General features: G+C 43.5%; 1 protein-coding gene across 1 annotated transcript in view; it reads left to right on the forward strand.

Annotated features, from left to right (window-relative positions):
- Positions 1–13,126, forward strand: part of LOC147902471 (Ankyrin repeat family protein) — a 56,945-nt gene extending 43,819 nt beyond the window's left edge. The window contains exon 10 of the mRNA XM_087373807.1: positions 12,862–13,126. Within this exon, the coding sequence (XP_087229933.1) occupies positions 12,862–12,944 (83 nt within the window). The 3' untranslated portion in view covers positions 12,945–13,126. The remainder of the gene's footprint in view (positions 1–12,861) is intronic.
- Positions 13,127–16,608: the final 3,482 nt, after the last annotated feature.

Raw genomic sequence — 16,608 nt, forward strand, 5'->3', positions numbered from 1 at the left:
TATGAATGTACAAGGGATGTCAGATCATGTAACAAAGGGAACCAAGTGTAAAGCCTGTCGGAAGACTTCGAACTTGGGACGAGGAAGTGCCTTTGTAAACATATTTGCTATGTTGTCCTCTGTGGAAAAATATGACAAGTCTATGTCTCCTGCTGACAACCGCTCCCGAACATAATGATAGTGAACTTCAACATGCTTGGTACGCGCATGAAACACTGGGTTACGCGCAATGGCCAAAGCACTCTCGCTGTCAGTGTAGACAATAGTGGAGGATGTCTTGCGAATACCAAGATGTGTAAGTAATTGTCGAAGCCAAACACACTCTACTGTAGCGGTGTGTAAGTAATTGTCGAAGCCAAACACACTCTACTGTAGCGGTGAAAGCTGCCCTGTACTCAACCTCACAGCTAGATGTGGCAACTGTTGGTTGCTTCTTGCTAAGCCAAGAGATACATGAATTGCCAAGCAAAAAACAATTGCCGGTATGTGACACTCTGGTGTCGGAACATCCTGCCCAGTCACTATCCGTGTAAGCATGCATGGTGAGTGAACCTTGATCACCATAGAAGAGGGCTAAATCCTGAGTGCCTCTGAGATATCTGAAGACTCTCTTCACTGCTTGCCAATGCTATGAACTGGGCATGTGCATGAATCTGCTGAGCTGAGATACTGCATACTGTAAGTCAGGTCTGGTGTGACATGAATAAATAAGGCATCCAAGAACCTGTTGATAAAGAGTGATATTACATGGTGGGCTCCCATCATGAGCTGAGAATTTGAAGCCAGGGTCCACTGGAGTAGAGATTGGCTTGTAATCCTCAAACTGAAAACGATCAAGGAGCTGTCCAATATACTTGGACTGAGACATCATGATACCCCCCTCAACATGAGCAAACTGAATGCCCAAATAATAATGGAGCTGTCCCATGTATGACATGTCAAAAATCTGCTGCAAATCAGCCTTGAAAGCTGCAATTTGCTGAGTATTTGGGCCCGTGATGAGCATATCATCCACATATAAAATCAGCACTAAAAAATCAGATCCACTCCCACGGACATAAAGAGTGGGTTTTGTGGGACTATTCCAAAAACCAAGGGATAGTAAGTGCGCATGAATTTTGGCATACCATGCCCTGGGTGCTTGCTTGAAACCATAAAGGGCTTTTCTAAGCCGGAATAACTCATTTTCAGAATTAAAAACCTCAAACCCAGGAGGTTGTGTGACATAGACTTCTTCCTGCAGATCCCCATGAAGAAAAGCAGGCTTGATGTCAAGTTGGTGCACTTGCCAATGATGATGGGCAGCAATGGCAATGACACATCTAATGGTAGTAATCGTGGATGTGGGAGCAAATGTTTCTCCAAAGTCAATGCCTTGGTATTGGGCATACCCTTTTGCAACAAACGGGCTTTGTGTCGATCTATACTGCCATCAGATTTCCTTTTTAATTTGTAGACCCACCGGGTTCCAATGGCATGCTTGCCGGGAGGAAGATCTACAAAATCCCATGTGTCATTTTTAGCAATGGAATGTAACTCAGCCCTCATTGCATCCATCCACTCTTTGCTGTCAAAAGCATCTTTATGGCACAGAGGCTCTTCATTGCAAGCTGTAGCAAGGAGTGCAAACTCAAGAAAGTGACCATGCTGTCTATTCCCTGATCTTGTCTGGGCAGCAAAAGGCTAATCTTGTTTGCTGTCCCTCAATGTATCAAGAAGCCATCTGGGAACTTGCCTTTGCTGTCTATTGACAGCTCTTTCTTCAATGACTGCATTATGAATAGTGGGATCATTTTGTGCCGGAAGAGAGAGCTGCAAATCAGCATGAGGTAGTGGCTGATTATTGCTTGGTGGAGGGCCTGCAGGAGGCTCATGTTGTTGGTCAAAGTCCTCTTCTGAGGATGGTAGAGGTAACCAAGATTCAAAGGCATCAAACATGTCAACATCTGGCTTAGCTTTGCAGTCCACAAGAGGAGAAGCTGAATGTTGAGCAAAGATTACATCTCTACTGACAATAATCTTCCCAGTATTTGGTTGGTATAACCGATACCCTCTGCTCTCTTGGCTGTAACCAATAAATATGCATTTGATTGCCTTGTCATCAAGCTTATGTCTCAGCTGAGATGGTACATGAACATATGCAAGAGACCTAAAAACTCTCATGTGTGAAAGTGAAGGCTTTCTGCCTTTCCATGCTTCATAAGGTGTAACAGTCTTCAATGCCCGTGTAGGTGATCTATTCAGCACATAGTTGGCACACATCACAGCATGCATCTGGCCATCTCCATTGTGGACCTGTTTTTCCTTTCAGAAACAACATTCTGCTGAGGAGTGTAAGGAGTAGTGCATGAGTGAATAATGCCCCGTGAAGACAGAAATGCATCAAACTCCTTCGACATATACTCTCCCCTCCTATCTGTGTTGAGGGTGACAAGCTTGCATCCTGATTCATTCTCAACCATATTCAGCCACTTGTGAAACCATGAGAAAACGTCAGATTTGGCTTTTAAAGGATATATGCAGCAATATCTTGTGAAATCATCAATGAGAGTCGTGAAATATTTGTACCCCCCAATGGCATTTGTCCTCATTGGGCCACAGATATCACTGTGCACTAACTGCAATTTCCTTTGTGAGAGTTTTGGACAATTCTTTTGAAAAGGAAACCGATGCATCTTACCCAAAAGACAAACCTCACACACATGTTTGGAAACTGTGTGAGTTTGAGGTACATCATTTGCCATTTGTTGTGAATGTAGCTTTGCAAGAGCTCTATAATTGAGATGACCCATTCTCTCATGCCAAAGATGAGTTTCAGCAAGCTGTGAATCTGAAATAGCAAATGCTTCAATAGAAAGTGCAGCTGAGTGATGATCAAGGTGATAAAGCTTCTTTTGCAAAGTGCTAGTGAGAACTATGGCATTGTCATCACGAAGATCATAAACTAGGCATCTGTAGCCATCAAAAATCACTCTGAAATTTGAAGTAGCAATTGCTGAAATTGAGATCAAGTTGACTTCAATTCCAGGCACAAAGAGAACATTTGTCAAAGTGACAGGATGACTTGAAATAGATGTGAGCTGCACATCTCCAATTCCTTTCACAGCATATGAAGCATTATTAGCACATGTGACAGTCCCCCCTTGAGGTGCATCAGCTAAAGAGTGAAACAAGTGTCTGTAAGATGTGACGTGCTTGGAGGCACCACTATCAAAATACCAAGACTGAGCGTCATTAGCAGTAAAGAGTGCATCAGCTTTGGAGGGATCAAATGAGCAATGGACAGCCCATGCCCAATCATCCTGAAGAGCATGTGCATGTGAAGCATGTGTTGGCTCATGGGATTCAATAGCATGTGAGGCATTAACCGTCAATCCTGCTTTCTTTTTCTCTGAAGCAATGCGCTTCCTGCATTCTGAAATGTCATGTCCAGGCTTGCGACAGTAGTTGCATCTTTTCTTCTTTGACTTATCTGCTGTATTTTTAGATGCATGGGCAAATGCATGATCAGGAATAATGGCTTGTCTATTAGCTCGACTTTGCTCTTCCTGCAAAAGCAAAGTAACTAGCTGATCAAAAGAATAGTGGTCTGGATTACCCATGGCCACTAATTGAAGGGTTGTAGCAAACCCTTGATATGTATCTGGCAGTCCATTCAATGTGGTACTGACAAGCGGTGAATTTGGCACCACCTCATCAATGTTGGTAAGTTGTTCCATGAGATCCTTGACCTTTGTCAGGTATGCATCCATAGAGTCACCTTCATTCATATTGACTTCCTATAATTGCCTTCTCAAATATGCAACACGAGCTTCATTGCGAATTTGATAGAGAGAAGCCAATTTATCCCAAGCATCCTTTGCTGTCCTGCAAGACCGGATGTGTGGAATAATGATTCTCTTGCATGATAAAGCAATACATGAATGTGCATTTGCATCTCTTGCATCCCATCTTGACTGTTCCTGAGTTGGAAGAGCAGCAGCAGGAGTGCTAGAGGATGAGGCATCAGGAGGAGTAACCCCTGCAGAGGGACCAGCAGTAGAGGCAACCACTGTAGCATTGGCTGGCCTCAGATCGACCCCAGAAACAATATTCGACAAATGCTTTGCAACAAGAATATGTTTCATGAGATAAGACCACATCGGATAGTTGGTGCCATCCAACTTATCATCTTCACGAAGAACGCCAAATAGATCTTGATTGTTCCCAGCCATAGCAAATGTGATACCCTGAAAGAGACCTGAAAACCCAAAAGCCTCAAGACTATCACTGCAAAGAGCTGGCTGTCCAATAATGACAGCAAATATCTGCAAATTTCCAATCCAAATCAAAGGGCAAATGCAGATCTGACCCAAATGTGACTGTGTCAGGCAATGCTCATTGCAAAAAACAGCAAATCTGGCAAAAACCCCAAATTTAATGAGGGCAAATAGTCCAAAAAGAGGGCAAATGCAGAAAAGCCCCAAATTTTGCTTAGATTTTTGCAAAAGTGACCTAATGAATGATAATCTGACTTAATGTCCTTCAGAAAAGACTCAATGTTTGAAAATCTGACTCAATGTCCTGCAAATGTGACTCAATGTATAGCCTTAAGGCTTGAAGCTGGAAAAGTATGAGTTACTGTCCCAAACACTAGTTGAAATTGAGCTCCTAACACAAAAACCCTAAATTTTGTTGACCTGAGTGATGGAGTGGCACAATGTGACAGTCCTGAACCTAAAATTAACTGAAAACTTCAAATTTTGGAAGGATTTCAGTTGTCAACCTTGTCCAAAGTATTGTATTGACAGGTTGAAGGTTCAGATGTCAAAAGCCCTAAATTTTCTGTTGGAAATTAGGATTTGACAGTAAAAACTGTCAAAAAACAGTAAAAGACTGCAAGTAATTTCACACGTGCCAAATGTTGTACCAAATCCCGGAGCAAGCACAACATACGGCGCAGGTACTGAACAGACATATGGAACAGTACGGAATCCAATGTGCGGCTGTATGGATGCAGGATGTACAGCTTTACAGAAACACAGTATGGGACAGATATGCTGACTGTATGTAGGTATGGAGAGCAGTACGGAGCCCTGTACGGTGACGTACGAAACAGGTACGCTGTACGGACAGCTGCTGTGTGTGGTTGTATGGAGCAGATCCAATGTATGGTGCACAGCGTAGGTACGATGTACGGAATAGTACGGACGATATACATGCAGTTATGATGTATTGAACTTCGGTATGAAAGTACTGAAGCAGTTACGATACCTTCTGTACAGTTGTATAGAAGGTGTATGGCGCAATACTTCTGCCGTACGGACATCTGGTGTACGGAATCATAGGTACGGAGAAGAGCGTACGGCTGTAGCAGGTACTGGTTGTTTCGTACGGCGGGGGTCTTGATTGCAGGCTTGTTTGTACGTGGGTCCATACAGTCGTACGGATTGTACGGATGGAGGAGTAGGTAGGCTGAAGGGAGCTTGTGCGAGTCCAAGAGCAGGAAGCAAGTATTAACGTGGCTCTGATACCACTGTAGGATCGATGAATAGAAAGAGAGAGTGCAGGTTGCAAAGAGTCGATAAAGTCTGCCGTCACGTCAACTAGGATAATGAAAATAGAGAGTACAAGGTACTTGTACCTAGACCTAGGACTAAGTGTCCTAGGTGTCACATAGGACTAAGTGTCCTATGTGGCCTAAAAGGCACTAACACTACAAGTGCCTATATTTATGCCTGCAAGGCACATACCATGGCCTATAGGGCATCACTAGAACCACCAGGAGATGGCCTACATGGATGACTGCACATAACTCCTTGTGTATATTGAGTATCTAGTCTCTGCTGGAATCAACTTGCATCTCTAAATGCGATTGGGTGACTGCTCTAATGGAAAACTCGCTAGTGTCGGTCTGTACATCGACGGGTTGGTCCCATTGTGCCAATGCCAGGCACGGAGCTGTGGTAATTGCCTCTTTTAGCTGGGCGAAGGTTGATAGAGCTGCTGTAGTAAAGGTGATAGGTTGCTTCTTGGCTTTTACTCCCTTCCCTATAAAGGGTTGGTGATATGAACTACAATTTTTGCCAGGTCCTTGATATGCTTCGTGTATGCTTGACAAATGCGCATAAATATCTGCACCTCCCACTCCACGATATCTTTCACCTTAGCTGGTTCCAGCCAAACACCTGTCGTAGTGATGATGTACCCCAAGTAATGTACTTCTTCCAAGAAGAAAGTACTTTTCTTGGTGTTGATGTACAATTGGTTGTCCTTCAGAAGTTGAAGAACCTACCGAACATGCTTCACATGCTGCACGGGATCCTTGGAGAAAATCAAAATGTCGTCTAAAAACACAAAGACACTCTTACCGATCAAAGGTTTGAAAACCCGTAGCATCATATAGTTGAAGGACGCGGGTGCCCCTGTGAGACTGAAGGGCATCAACACGAACTCATACTAGGATTTCTCCGTGCGGAAGGCCGTATCCGGCTCGTGAGTCCAGATCTGGTGGTACCCACTCTTCAGATAAATCTTTGAGAACATCTTGGTCATGTTTAGGCGCTTCAAGATGTAGTTGATCCTCGGCATGGGGAACATGCTCTTGATGGTCAGCTTGTTCAGTGCACGGTAATCCACACATATTGGAGCTGAGCCGTCCTTCTTGACAAAAAGGATTGGAGCTGTGTATGGCGAATTATTGGTGTGGATGAAGCCAATTCGTAACAACTCCTATAACTATTGCTCAAGCTCCTCTTCTATCATCTTGCTGAGACGGTAAGGATGTGCAGGTGGATTGTGGGATATAACTGAAGGAAGAGATCCAAAACCGGTGGATGTAAAGGATATGTCAGGGAAGGTAACAAGGGCAGTAGATCCATATGACGTAAAAGAATGATTCATTGGCAAGGATCATCAGGACAACTATAGATTCGGTGCTTCTGCACATTCAACTGGCAGAGACCCAAGGGAAGGGCAAGCAAAAGAAAGGTAAGCCGAATAAAAAAAAGACACTTCCGAGGACTGAAAAGAAGAGAAAGATGTGATATGCCTGGACATATGGCAAGGGATTGCCAGGAGAAAAAGGATGATTAAAAGAAGAAAGTCCAAGGAGATGAACTAAGGAAAAGATTCAGCTCATGTTGTTTAACGTGAGTTGTTCTTGGTGGCTACACCATGCAGTACCTTGACAGGATGCATAGTTCCAGGTGTGACAATGCTCATGTCTAGTATAAAGCAATGGTCAGAAAATTTAGGTTCCAGGAAAACAATGTATGTTGCTCAAAGCAAGCTGAGGTGTTGGGTTAGTACTTTTGCAGATTGGGGTATTGGCTCCGGAACACACAGATGTGTTGAAGGGAGTACTTCGTTTAGGTACTTGGGTTTGTTTTAACAGCAAGCAACAAACGAATGGGTATGTAATCGCCTTGTATTTATGTGAGGATTACAGTAGCATTCTTGGCATCAATGCTTGTTAGGTTGGAGGGTGAAAGCCTTCCGGATAGTACAGGAGAAGCTTCCTTGATAGAGGCACTTGGAGCTTTCTGTTTAATTTCAGGTGAAACTAACGATGAAGACTTCTAAAGGAGGACCAGAGGCATCTATGGACATGAGTACTATATTACATTGGTGGTCTCAGGGCTAGAAAATGAGAGGAGCTCACTCAGAGCTTGTGTTTGGAGACATCCTGGGGTGATTTCAGGGTTTCTGGATGAATGTTGTGGTTCATGCAAGTTGCATAACGGGTTGAAACAATAGATGCATCACATGTGGATGCCACATGGGCAGATCTAGGTGGAAGAGATCATCCACATGGCTGCCATTAGATCCACTATCAGAGTTGGGCAGCAAGGACAGCAGAGAGAGCTGTCAGAAGATTGCGATGACAATAGCACCAGGGGAGCAGTAGAGTCTGCAAGGTCAGCAAGTCGGAGCTGTCTGGGCTATGGCAGAAGACTGCAGGCCTGCGCAGCAAGCAGGAGCACTCTAGAGGTATTCTGCAGGTCAGGGCAGGCTGCAACCATGCAGAAGACAGATGGAACGATCAGAGTCGGAGCTGTCTGCGCCATGGCAGAAGACTGCAGACCTGCGCAGCAAGCAGGAGCACTCTAGAGGTATTCTGCAGGTCAGGGCAGCAGGCTGCAACCATGCAGAAGACAGATGGGATGATCAGAGCTGGCACATGTCAGTCAGTGTGGCTGGCCTACAGACTGGGTCAGCCAGTCTGAAGGTCCCTGCTCACATGACATCTTCTGTGTATGGCATATGCCTTTCTTTTGACTCTCTGAGATCTGCCCCCATGGTAGCCTTCACATCTGCGCACGTGGCTTCTCTCTGAAATCATATCCTTCTACAAATCATCCTCCCCCATGTCTTCCCAATTTGGGGGCTCTGAGGTGTGGGGGTGACGTTGATGCAGATGCTCCATCACTTTTCATGAAGAATCTCTCATAAAGATGTCCTCGATATTTAGTCCTTCATTATGTAGCACTTGTTCCTCCAGGTCTAGTTTCACCAAGGTAAGTCACCCCAGAACACAGGTAATCCAGGTAGTGCCAATTGTCCAGGGTACTACCCTCCTTGATCATGAGCATGCTAGCGTTCTAGAGCAACCTTGGTACTAAGACAAGGTTCATCCAGACAGTTTGGCTCCATCAAAGCACCACGCTCCTGAGGTCTGTTTCAACTTGTCATCACTTAGGGAATATCCGCAACCAAGTAATAGATCTGAACTATGATATCCTATGTCTGATCCGCAGATCCCCATCACAAGTATCTCTCCAGAGATCCTGGACCATAGGCTCCAATTGAGCTTCCACTTGAATAACCCACTGGCAAAAGCATACTCTCCTGATCTGTTGTTGTTCCTGTCTGCGCCATAAGGCTTCAATAGTTTCACCTTCTTCTGCTCCCATCATCTTGCAACTGAGCCCTGAAGAAGCCTCTGAAACACCTATTCCTGTCACTAAATCATGCTTCTTGAAGCAATCAACACTATCCTTGATATAAGTCATGTAGCAGGCATTGGTGGCCTCTGCAACAAGACATCCTCCTGCATCTGCCATCACCCTCCCTTCTTTCAATACCTGAGAAAAGCAAGGCAAACCTTGTGTCCATTTAAGCTATTGAAGTCTGAATGAATACACATAATATACATACTGTTGGTCCACTCATCTATTTCTTGCTTTGAAAACAAGCCAGGTGCATCTTAGCACAGCCACAACATCCAACTCTATACTACAACCTTCAGTGTCCCCTTACTCCTTTGAACTTGATCCTGGAAGTCTATCCCAAGACATTTCCTTAATAGGATTGGGAAGGAGAAATGGATCTCGTAGGATTGGGAATTTGGCAATACAGGAGGAAACACTCCCCATGGCTTGTGAATTTGATAGGATGGGCTCCCATTGTGTGACAAAGTATGATTCATCATCGGATTAAAAATACCTGGGGCATTGCTCAATCCGAAAGGAACGACTAGACTCTTACAATCTTTGATACGTACGAAAAACGGTGTTACATGGTGATATCTTCCTTTGAAGATATCTGCTCTTCAAGTCTATCAACATCCTTGCACAGACTGTCAAGAATCTCTATCTATGCATGGTATTGCAACCCTATTCCCTCAAGCAGCCCTTCTTCCTTTAGCAACCCTTGTAGTCAGCATAGTCTCTCCCGTTGACCTTTTTGCATAGTTAGCCTCGGGCCATAGCAGCCAGCCTAGTCTCAGCCCGATATATCAAGCCCCTTCAATGGGACCAAGATGGAAAATCAGCCCGCCCACCTAGGCTGGTTTCCAGACAGCAAGGTGGAGAGGATCGTTCTGGACGGAAAGTCTACAGACGCTCGAGGTGGAGCACGCGGGCTCGAGTCTGGAGATAGCCGGGAGATAGGAGAAGTACCTTGTGGTAAGATCAGAGGACCACACCATTGGTGGGACTCTGGATCTCTCTCTTTTGTATTGTGTCCATAGCTTTGGATGGAAATATATTATTTTGGTGGTTTCTCTATCTGGCTGGTTCATTGTCTATTGATGAGTCTGCACATCTATTTTATGCACATAAGTTAAAGTTTGTGATTCCACGCCCCACATCACACTGTGTGAGCTCCTGGGCATTACTGTCAGTCTTCCGCTGTGCGTACCCTCTGTTGGGTCTTTTCTAACACTTTGGCACTATTGCAGCTCTTTTGTCTTTTACTCATCATAATCGGTGAGTTCATCCTTCTCTACATCTTTTCTACCTCTGCCGAAATCTGCTCGGCTGATCTGAATCTTTTGTCTTTTCAATCTTGCCAAGGGCCTTTTGGAGAGCTGAACCAGAATTTGTAAATTCAGCCTCCAAGAAGGCGGCTATTTTCTTATGTATGCAAAGCTGTAATACTCTATGCTGCATTATTTCTGTTAGCGGTAATGGATTGTCATCCCTGACTGTAGCGGATTCACATTCTTGAGGTTTACACATATTCTCAGTTTTTTCTCAAGTTCTTCATACACTCCACAGCTCCTTCACAGCACTTTCTCCTCTATACTTGAATCAAGTTGAAATATCTGATCTACAAACTGGTTGATATGGTCTTCTTAGGGGCAATTGATGCTAGAGAAAAGGATTGCTTGCTACAGGCAATCCTCACGCAGCGAAATAAAGAAATTCTTCAGATGTCACAATGAAAACTTTGAATGCCAACTCACTCCATGTGCTTATAGAGATAACACTTTAGATAGAGAGAAAGTACGCACAGATGTACAGCCAAACAGTTTCATGTAGATGGTAGGGCACCAAAATTAGGCTTCTGTTTGCTGTTCTGTCTGCTGTATACTCCTAGATCACTGCGCGTGTCTGTCAGACTTCAGTGGCTGCTCCAGGTAAAGTCCTCGGCTGTCCTTCCTGTGCAACACAGTCAAGCTCTTCTACAGGGTGCAGATCTGCCCCTTTGTGTGTGCTTCTGGATGACCCAAGGCACCTACATACTGACTGCTGTGAGAACCTCTTCTGCTGCGCACAAGCACTCGCCTCTGCTCTCCAACAGTCTGCTGGTCTGCTCCAAGGAAGAGGCTGAAATGCCCAAAGACTGAACTCAAGAATGGGCCAGCATTGATGCCCTTTTATAGGGCTGGAACTGCCCCTGACTAGCAGACGCAGTCAGCCAATCAGCCGATCCCTGATCTAGCCGACCTGACCAGGTGCAGCCCCCTGCTCCAGCCAACCTGACAGACTGGGGCAGACCGCCGACTGCAGTGCCTTGCTGCTGGCCAGGGTGGCCCATGTGGCTGGCCCAATCAACCCTAAGAAGGATCTTTGTCTGCTGGTCAGCCATCTTGCAGGCCACATGGAAGCCTCAGCCCATCTCCCTACTGATGCATCTATCCAGAGGGGGCTAACAGGTGTGACGTTGACCCTATTTATCCAACAAGTGAGGAATTCGTTGCACCCATAGCATTCTGGGTATGCACCATGGCTTCAAACAGGGATAACCTTGACTCTCATGCTTTTTTTTCACACGTTCACAACATATGCAATCCTAGGATGACCTAAGGCTATTATTCCAAGGCCAATTACATAACTTAATGGAAAGAAAGACAGCGCTTTGATACCTGTCAGAGTGGTGCTGTAGCGGAAGCATGTTTCCAATGATTTATTTAATTCACACTTAGAATTTAAATAGCCATAAAGTGAAAATAATAAACAACATTAACTTTCACCAAATCACACACAGCTTAAAACATGAAAGAGAGATTGGAACACAAAAACGAGGACACCAAACAAGGATCATCCTCTGTTAAAGCTTAGCCCGATGACATATTTATGAATTCAATAATGCTCGGTTTTGAATACTATAAAATTCAAGAACTCTGGATGAAACCAGTAAATTCCTATCAAAATGAATATTGTCATCTCATTTAACAAATAGGAGGAATACAACATGTATCTGCAATAAAATCTGTCAAAATAGTCTTGAAGAACCTTATGGACGTCAAAATAGTCATGAAGAACTAGATACCAAAAGTCATCCCGACCTCAGAGTTTGGAAATATCTCAAGGATCTACGATTGATACTCCCACGTAGATATTACCACAATCACCTCTCATGTCAGTTTTTTCTCCAAACCAACACCAGGATCCAGCTCAATACCAACTTTAGAATAATCAATTAACACCCAGCACAGACAATATTCTCATGCAACAACCAAACAGCCTCAAACTGTTATATACGTTAAGGAAGATGATTCCAGAAAGTTTAGAAACTCCAAATTGTTGTTAAAATGCAAAGTTTGACTATTTTGGCTCGGGTGGAGTACCTTTTGTATGGCTCTGGTTGTGAGCGTCTATTGTATCCATGTTCTTCCCACCACTTTGTCTTGAAATGCCTATAATAGGACAAACTCCGATGACTGTCTCCTCCAGTGAACGATGGCTTGACAAAGGCCAAATCATTTTACCTGACCAGTCCCATCACGATTTTGGGTTTGTCTCAGGATACTTGTATCCTTCTGTCCTAGGTTTGCAAGTGGCAGGCTTTCAATTTAAGGGGAGAGTTTAGACACCAGCAAACACAACTGTTGCGTGTTGTCAATTTCATCCAATCCTTTTTCTACTATTTTATGAAGTAGTTATCTGCTATCAAATTGATACAAAAAACAAATCCTCAGACTCTACATGTGGCCTACCATATACAATTGTGGAACACTGACATGCTGAACTGTTAAAGAGTCCAAGAACATATGTAAAAGCTACACAGCAGCGCTCATATCCAGCTTATAACTCGTTGCTCTGGAGTCGTGAGAATCAAAGATGTGGTCTGTTTGGTAGGAGGGTTTTAATTTTTTACACGAGCAAACTGATCAGTCTTGGAATTCATCCACCAATTCGTGCGTTTGCGCAGGAGAGACTCCACTTGATTGTGCACAAGCTACGCTCCAATTCAAGATGCAGCAGAAAATCAAAGCTGAAATGAAAGATTTGTAGATATTATAGTCAAGTTCATCTGCCGTAAGGAAAATAATATTCTTTATATGGGGCTGGACAGGCCTCATCATTGTTGAAATAATATTTGTTAGTGCTTCAATACAGTTTTGAACATTCTTTTTTGATATTCTTATCTCTGAGAATTATTTCACTGTATGATGTTTAAAGGAATTATAGTGACGGAGCGATTTTTCTTGTGAAAAGCTAGAATTGTGAGTAAAATATCATTTTGATCAGTGAAATATTGCAAGGGGATTCTGTTTGAATATATTGCTAGCAAAATGCTATACATATATAGAAATACATATATATTTTATAACATAATGGGTCAACTTTCTTGTAACTTTCAATTTAGAACTCCGATGAGCATGATAGCAAAGCCAACATTTTTCTTTTTTGCATAGAAAATCCCATGCCCAAAAACCAATTCGCATTGCATTTGATAAATTCACGTTCAAGATACTCATAATGGTTCTTGTTTCTTCTAAAATCTATATCTAACCTAGCCTAGCCTAACCTTTTACCTAACCTAACCATACAATGTAGTTTAGCCTACAAGGGGAGAGAGGAGAGGAGGGGTTAGGAAGGGGTGACCGGGGACGTGCTAGGAGGGGAGAGGGGGAGGGGAGGTAGCAGGCAAGGCGGAGGGAAGAGATTGTAGGCAAGGGGGGGGGGGGGGGGGGGGCAGAGAGAAGGCTAGCTCGGGGCAGCCGCACAGAGAGAGGAAGTGGGGGGGGGGAGAAGGGGGGCTAATTAATCCAATTTTTGATTAAAAGTTGAGTAGGGGGACATAACTATATGCATATATTTCTATATAAATACATCTATATGTATAGACATGTATACACGTGTGCATTCATTCAAGCTCATGTGTGATGTACTTTAATTTTTTGAGAAAAGAGGGTTTATATGAAGTGAACATCATTATGACATTATATAAATGATCCCACAAAACAAGCATATCTAATTTACTTTTTTTATTTATTATTTTATGCTTTGCTTCATGTCACTTGTAAACTCCCTTTATCTCTTTTTCCCTCTACTCCACTCTCCCCCCTCCCCCCTCTCATTGTTCTTTCACCATCTTTCAAAAATTTTACTTTTTGTGTGTGTGTGTTTTGGAAAAGGGCACTTGTAGAATGTGCATTTCATGAAAGTGAAAATATCCTTTAAAAATGAAAAAAATTGAATCCATCTAGGTGGAAGAAAATACCTCATTGATCTGAATATTGAAGACATGAATTGAAACTTTGGCATGATCATGGACAAATAGCAACTTTAAAATACCACTAAGTAAACATCTTTTATATAGGAAACTATTCAATACCAATAAGTATAGTTTGCATGACCAACTCTCCTTACATGTCAATATTGATCATGAGAACATGGGACTTCCATCGCCAAAAAAGATTACGCAAGAAGGTAGTGTCTTCCAGATTAATTCCATAATTTGTGAATCCTTAAATTATAAATTATTGGCATGAAGCATTAATTATGAAGTATAAACAAGTACTTTTTCACTTGGGAAGAAAATATTTTTTGAATATATACTCATTGCTTGGGAGAACTTAACTTTGCACAAATATCACACTTTGAAGAAAGATTGATTCTGACAAAAAATGTCTCTTTACTTGAAAGAAAAACAAAACTTTCTACAAAGGCATAAGATACTACAAGCATATGGTGGCCAACCACGTCATGAAATTGAAATTGCACACTTTGTTGTGATCTTAGAGCATGAGTTTGGGCATGTTCTTGGACACATGCACACATGCATGTGCATGATGTGCATGTGTGCATGTGTATGCATGCACACACACACACACACACACACCATGGCCAACCAAGTCCTTTGTTTGCCACAGCTTGGTACATAGCCTAATACTGTTGTTTTCCCAAAGGATCCATGCAACTCAAGCGCTTGATGTGTAACTTTTTGTGGGCAAGATTGGATGGTAGAAGGAACACTATAGCCAAGGTCGCTTGGCAAACAATAATCCTACCCCAAGAAGAGGGAGGACTTGGCATCATAGCCCTAGGGATGTGGATGTTAGAGAGAGACTTTGCCATTTCTAATTCTTGGAGGGATAGACTTCACAGAGCCTTTGCTCCCCCACATTGGTATGATAGTTATGTCCTTGAGGGTCAAGTATTTACACCAAGACCTTGGATCCTTTTGCTCAAGTATTGCAAAGTGAGGTCGAGGGGTCTTCTCCACAGATGGAAATCCAGAGAGGCCTTGGACGTGCTTGATTAGCAGATAATCAAGGTAGTGGGCTGCTTGGGCAAGGATTGAACCATCGACCCAACACTAGTCACTTTGGGTCAAGCTAGGTCATAATGGCGCCTCTCATTGTGGGAGGGCAACCCCTTCGTGAGGTCAAGTAGGATCTAGGTGTGGTTTTGGCCATCTAGACTAGGACATTCAAGGAGGTGTGGAGGTGTCCTCATACAAGTCATCACCTTCAAGTAGAGGTGGTCGCTTACACTCCTTTTGGAGAGAGTGACATTGAATTGAGTAGTAAGCATTCCAAGATGTCAGCTCTGGTTTTTGGTCATGTCTGTCGACTAGCTGCCAGCCATGAAACATTACATATTTCTTTTGATGAGAGGCGCCACTAATGTGTGGATAGTGATCCCAAGACAATTCTGCATTGTTTGTGGAGCTCTGCCCCGCAGCACAGAAGACCTAGCAAGGGACTCTCCTAATCATGGCTAGGACGTAGAGAATGTAGCGTGACTTCACCTGGGGTATGGAAGCTTGGTTGACAGAGGGGTTCATGCCTTCTTATTGACACGATCACATCAGCTTACAGGATCCAGAGACCGATCGTCTTCAAGATCAATCGAGTCCCCCCCTCTCAACAGTGTCTTGTCTCTTCTCTTTTTGGGACACAATGTGCAGCATCAATGCTTGGAACATATGGGTCGCCCATTGTTGTAGCTTGGTAATGAGAGGTCATTCGGTCCCTCGGCAACCACCCTCATTGCCATTTGGCAGGACATAATCTACACCCTGCGCGCTATATGGGAGCATGGTTGAGATCTCGAACGATTGTTGAGAGGCAAGCGCATTTCTACAAGGCTTGGATTGCAAGCGTCTTTCATAGAGCGACGCATAGTTCTCCATCCTAGTTGTTGGCCCTTGTTTCAAAGATTCCCTAGGCAGTGAGCTAGGTCCTTTGAAAATTAGCTGCTTTGATGGCCAATTCTTTTTCCTTTTGTTTCTTCTACTATTAGGCCAGACATTACGATCAATCACTTGGGTATGCTTTTAGTGCCTTTTTTTCCTAGAGAGAAGAACTTTCTCGTACTTCTTGAAAGACCAACCATACAAATCGGCAATTCGCTTATACTACGCTCTTAGGGGCTTAGCACATGGGAAGAAATAGGATGGAAATGGGAAAAGGTGTTCCCATGTATATTTCTATCATGTTCCCATCCCACCATGTGCCAACAAAAAAAGAACTAGGGATGGGTTTAGGTGGAACAGGACACATGGCATCATCTCAATTGTTTAGGAGGTGGGGACCATGTGGGGACAAAGACACATGTCATCCTTCCATGTTTTTAAATACCTAAAAAAGGGGAACGCATTCTGGTTGCTAGGTTCTAGAGGCCATGGTCCAAGATGAGAGAAAAAGTGGCTACTCCCATTCTAAAT

This window comes from Dipteris shenzhenensis, chromosome 4 (assembly GCF_047967505.1).
Source record: "Dipteris shenzhenensis isolate YYH24624 ecotype China chromosome 4, Dip_SZ_1.0, whole genome shotgun sequence".
NCBI lineage: Eukaryota > Viridiplantae > Streptophyta > Polypodiopsida > Gleicheniales > Dipteridaceae > Dipteris > Dipteris shenzhenensis.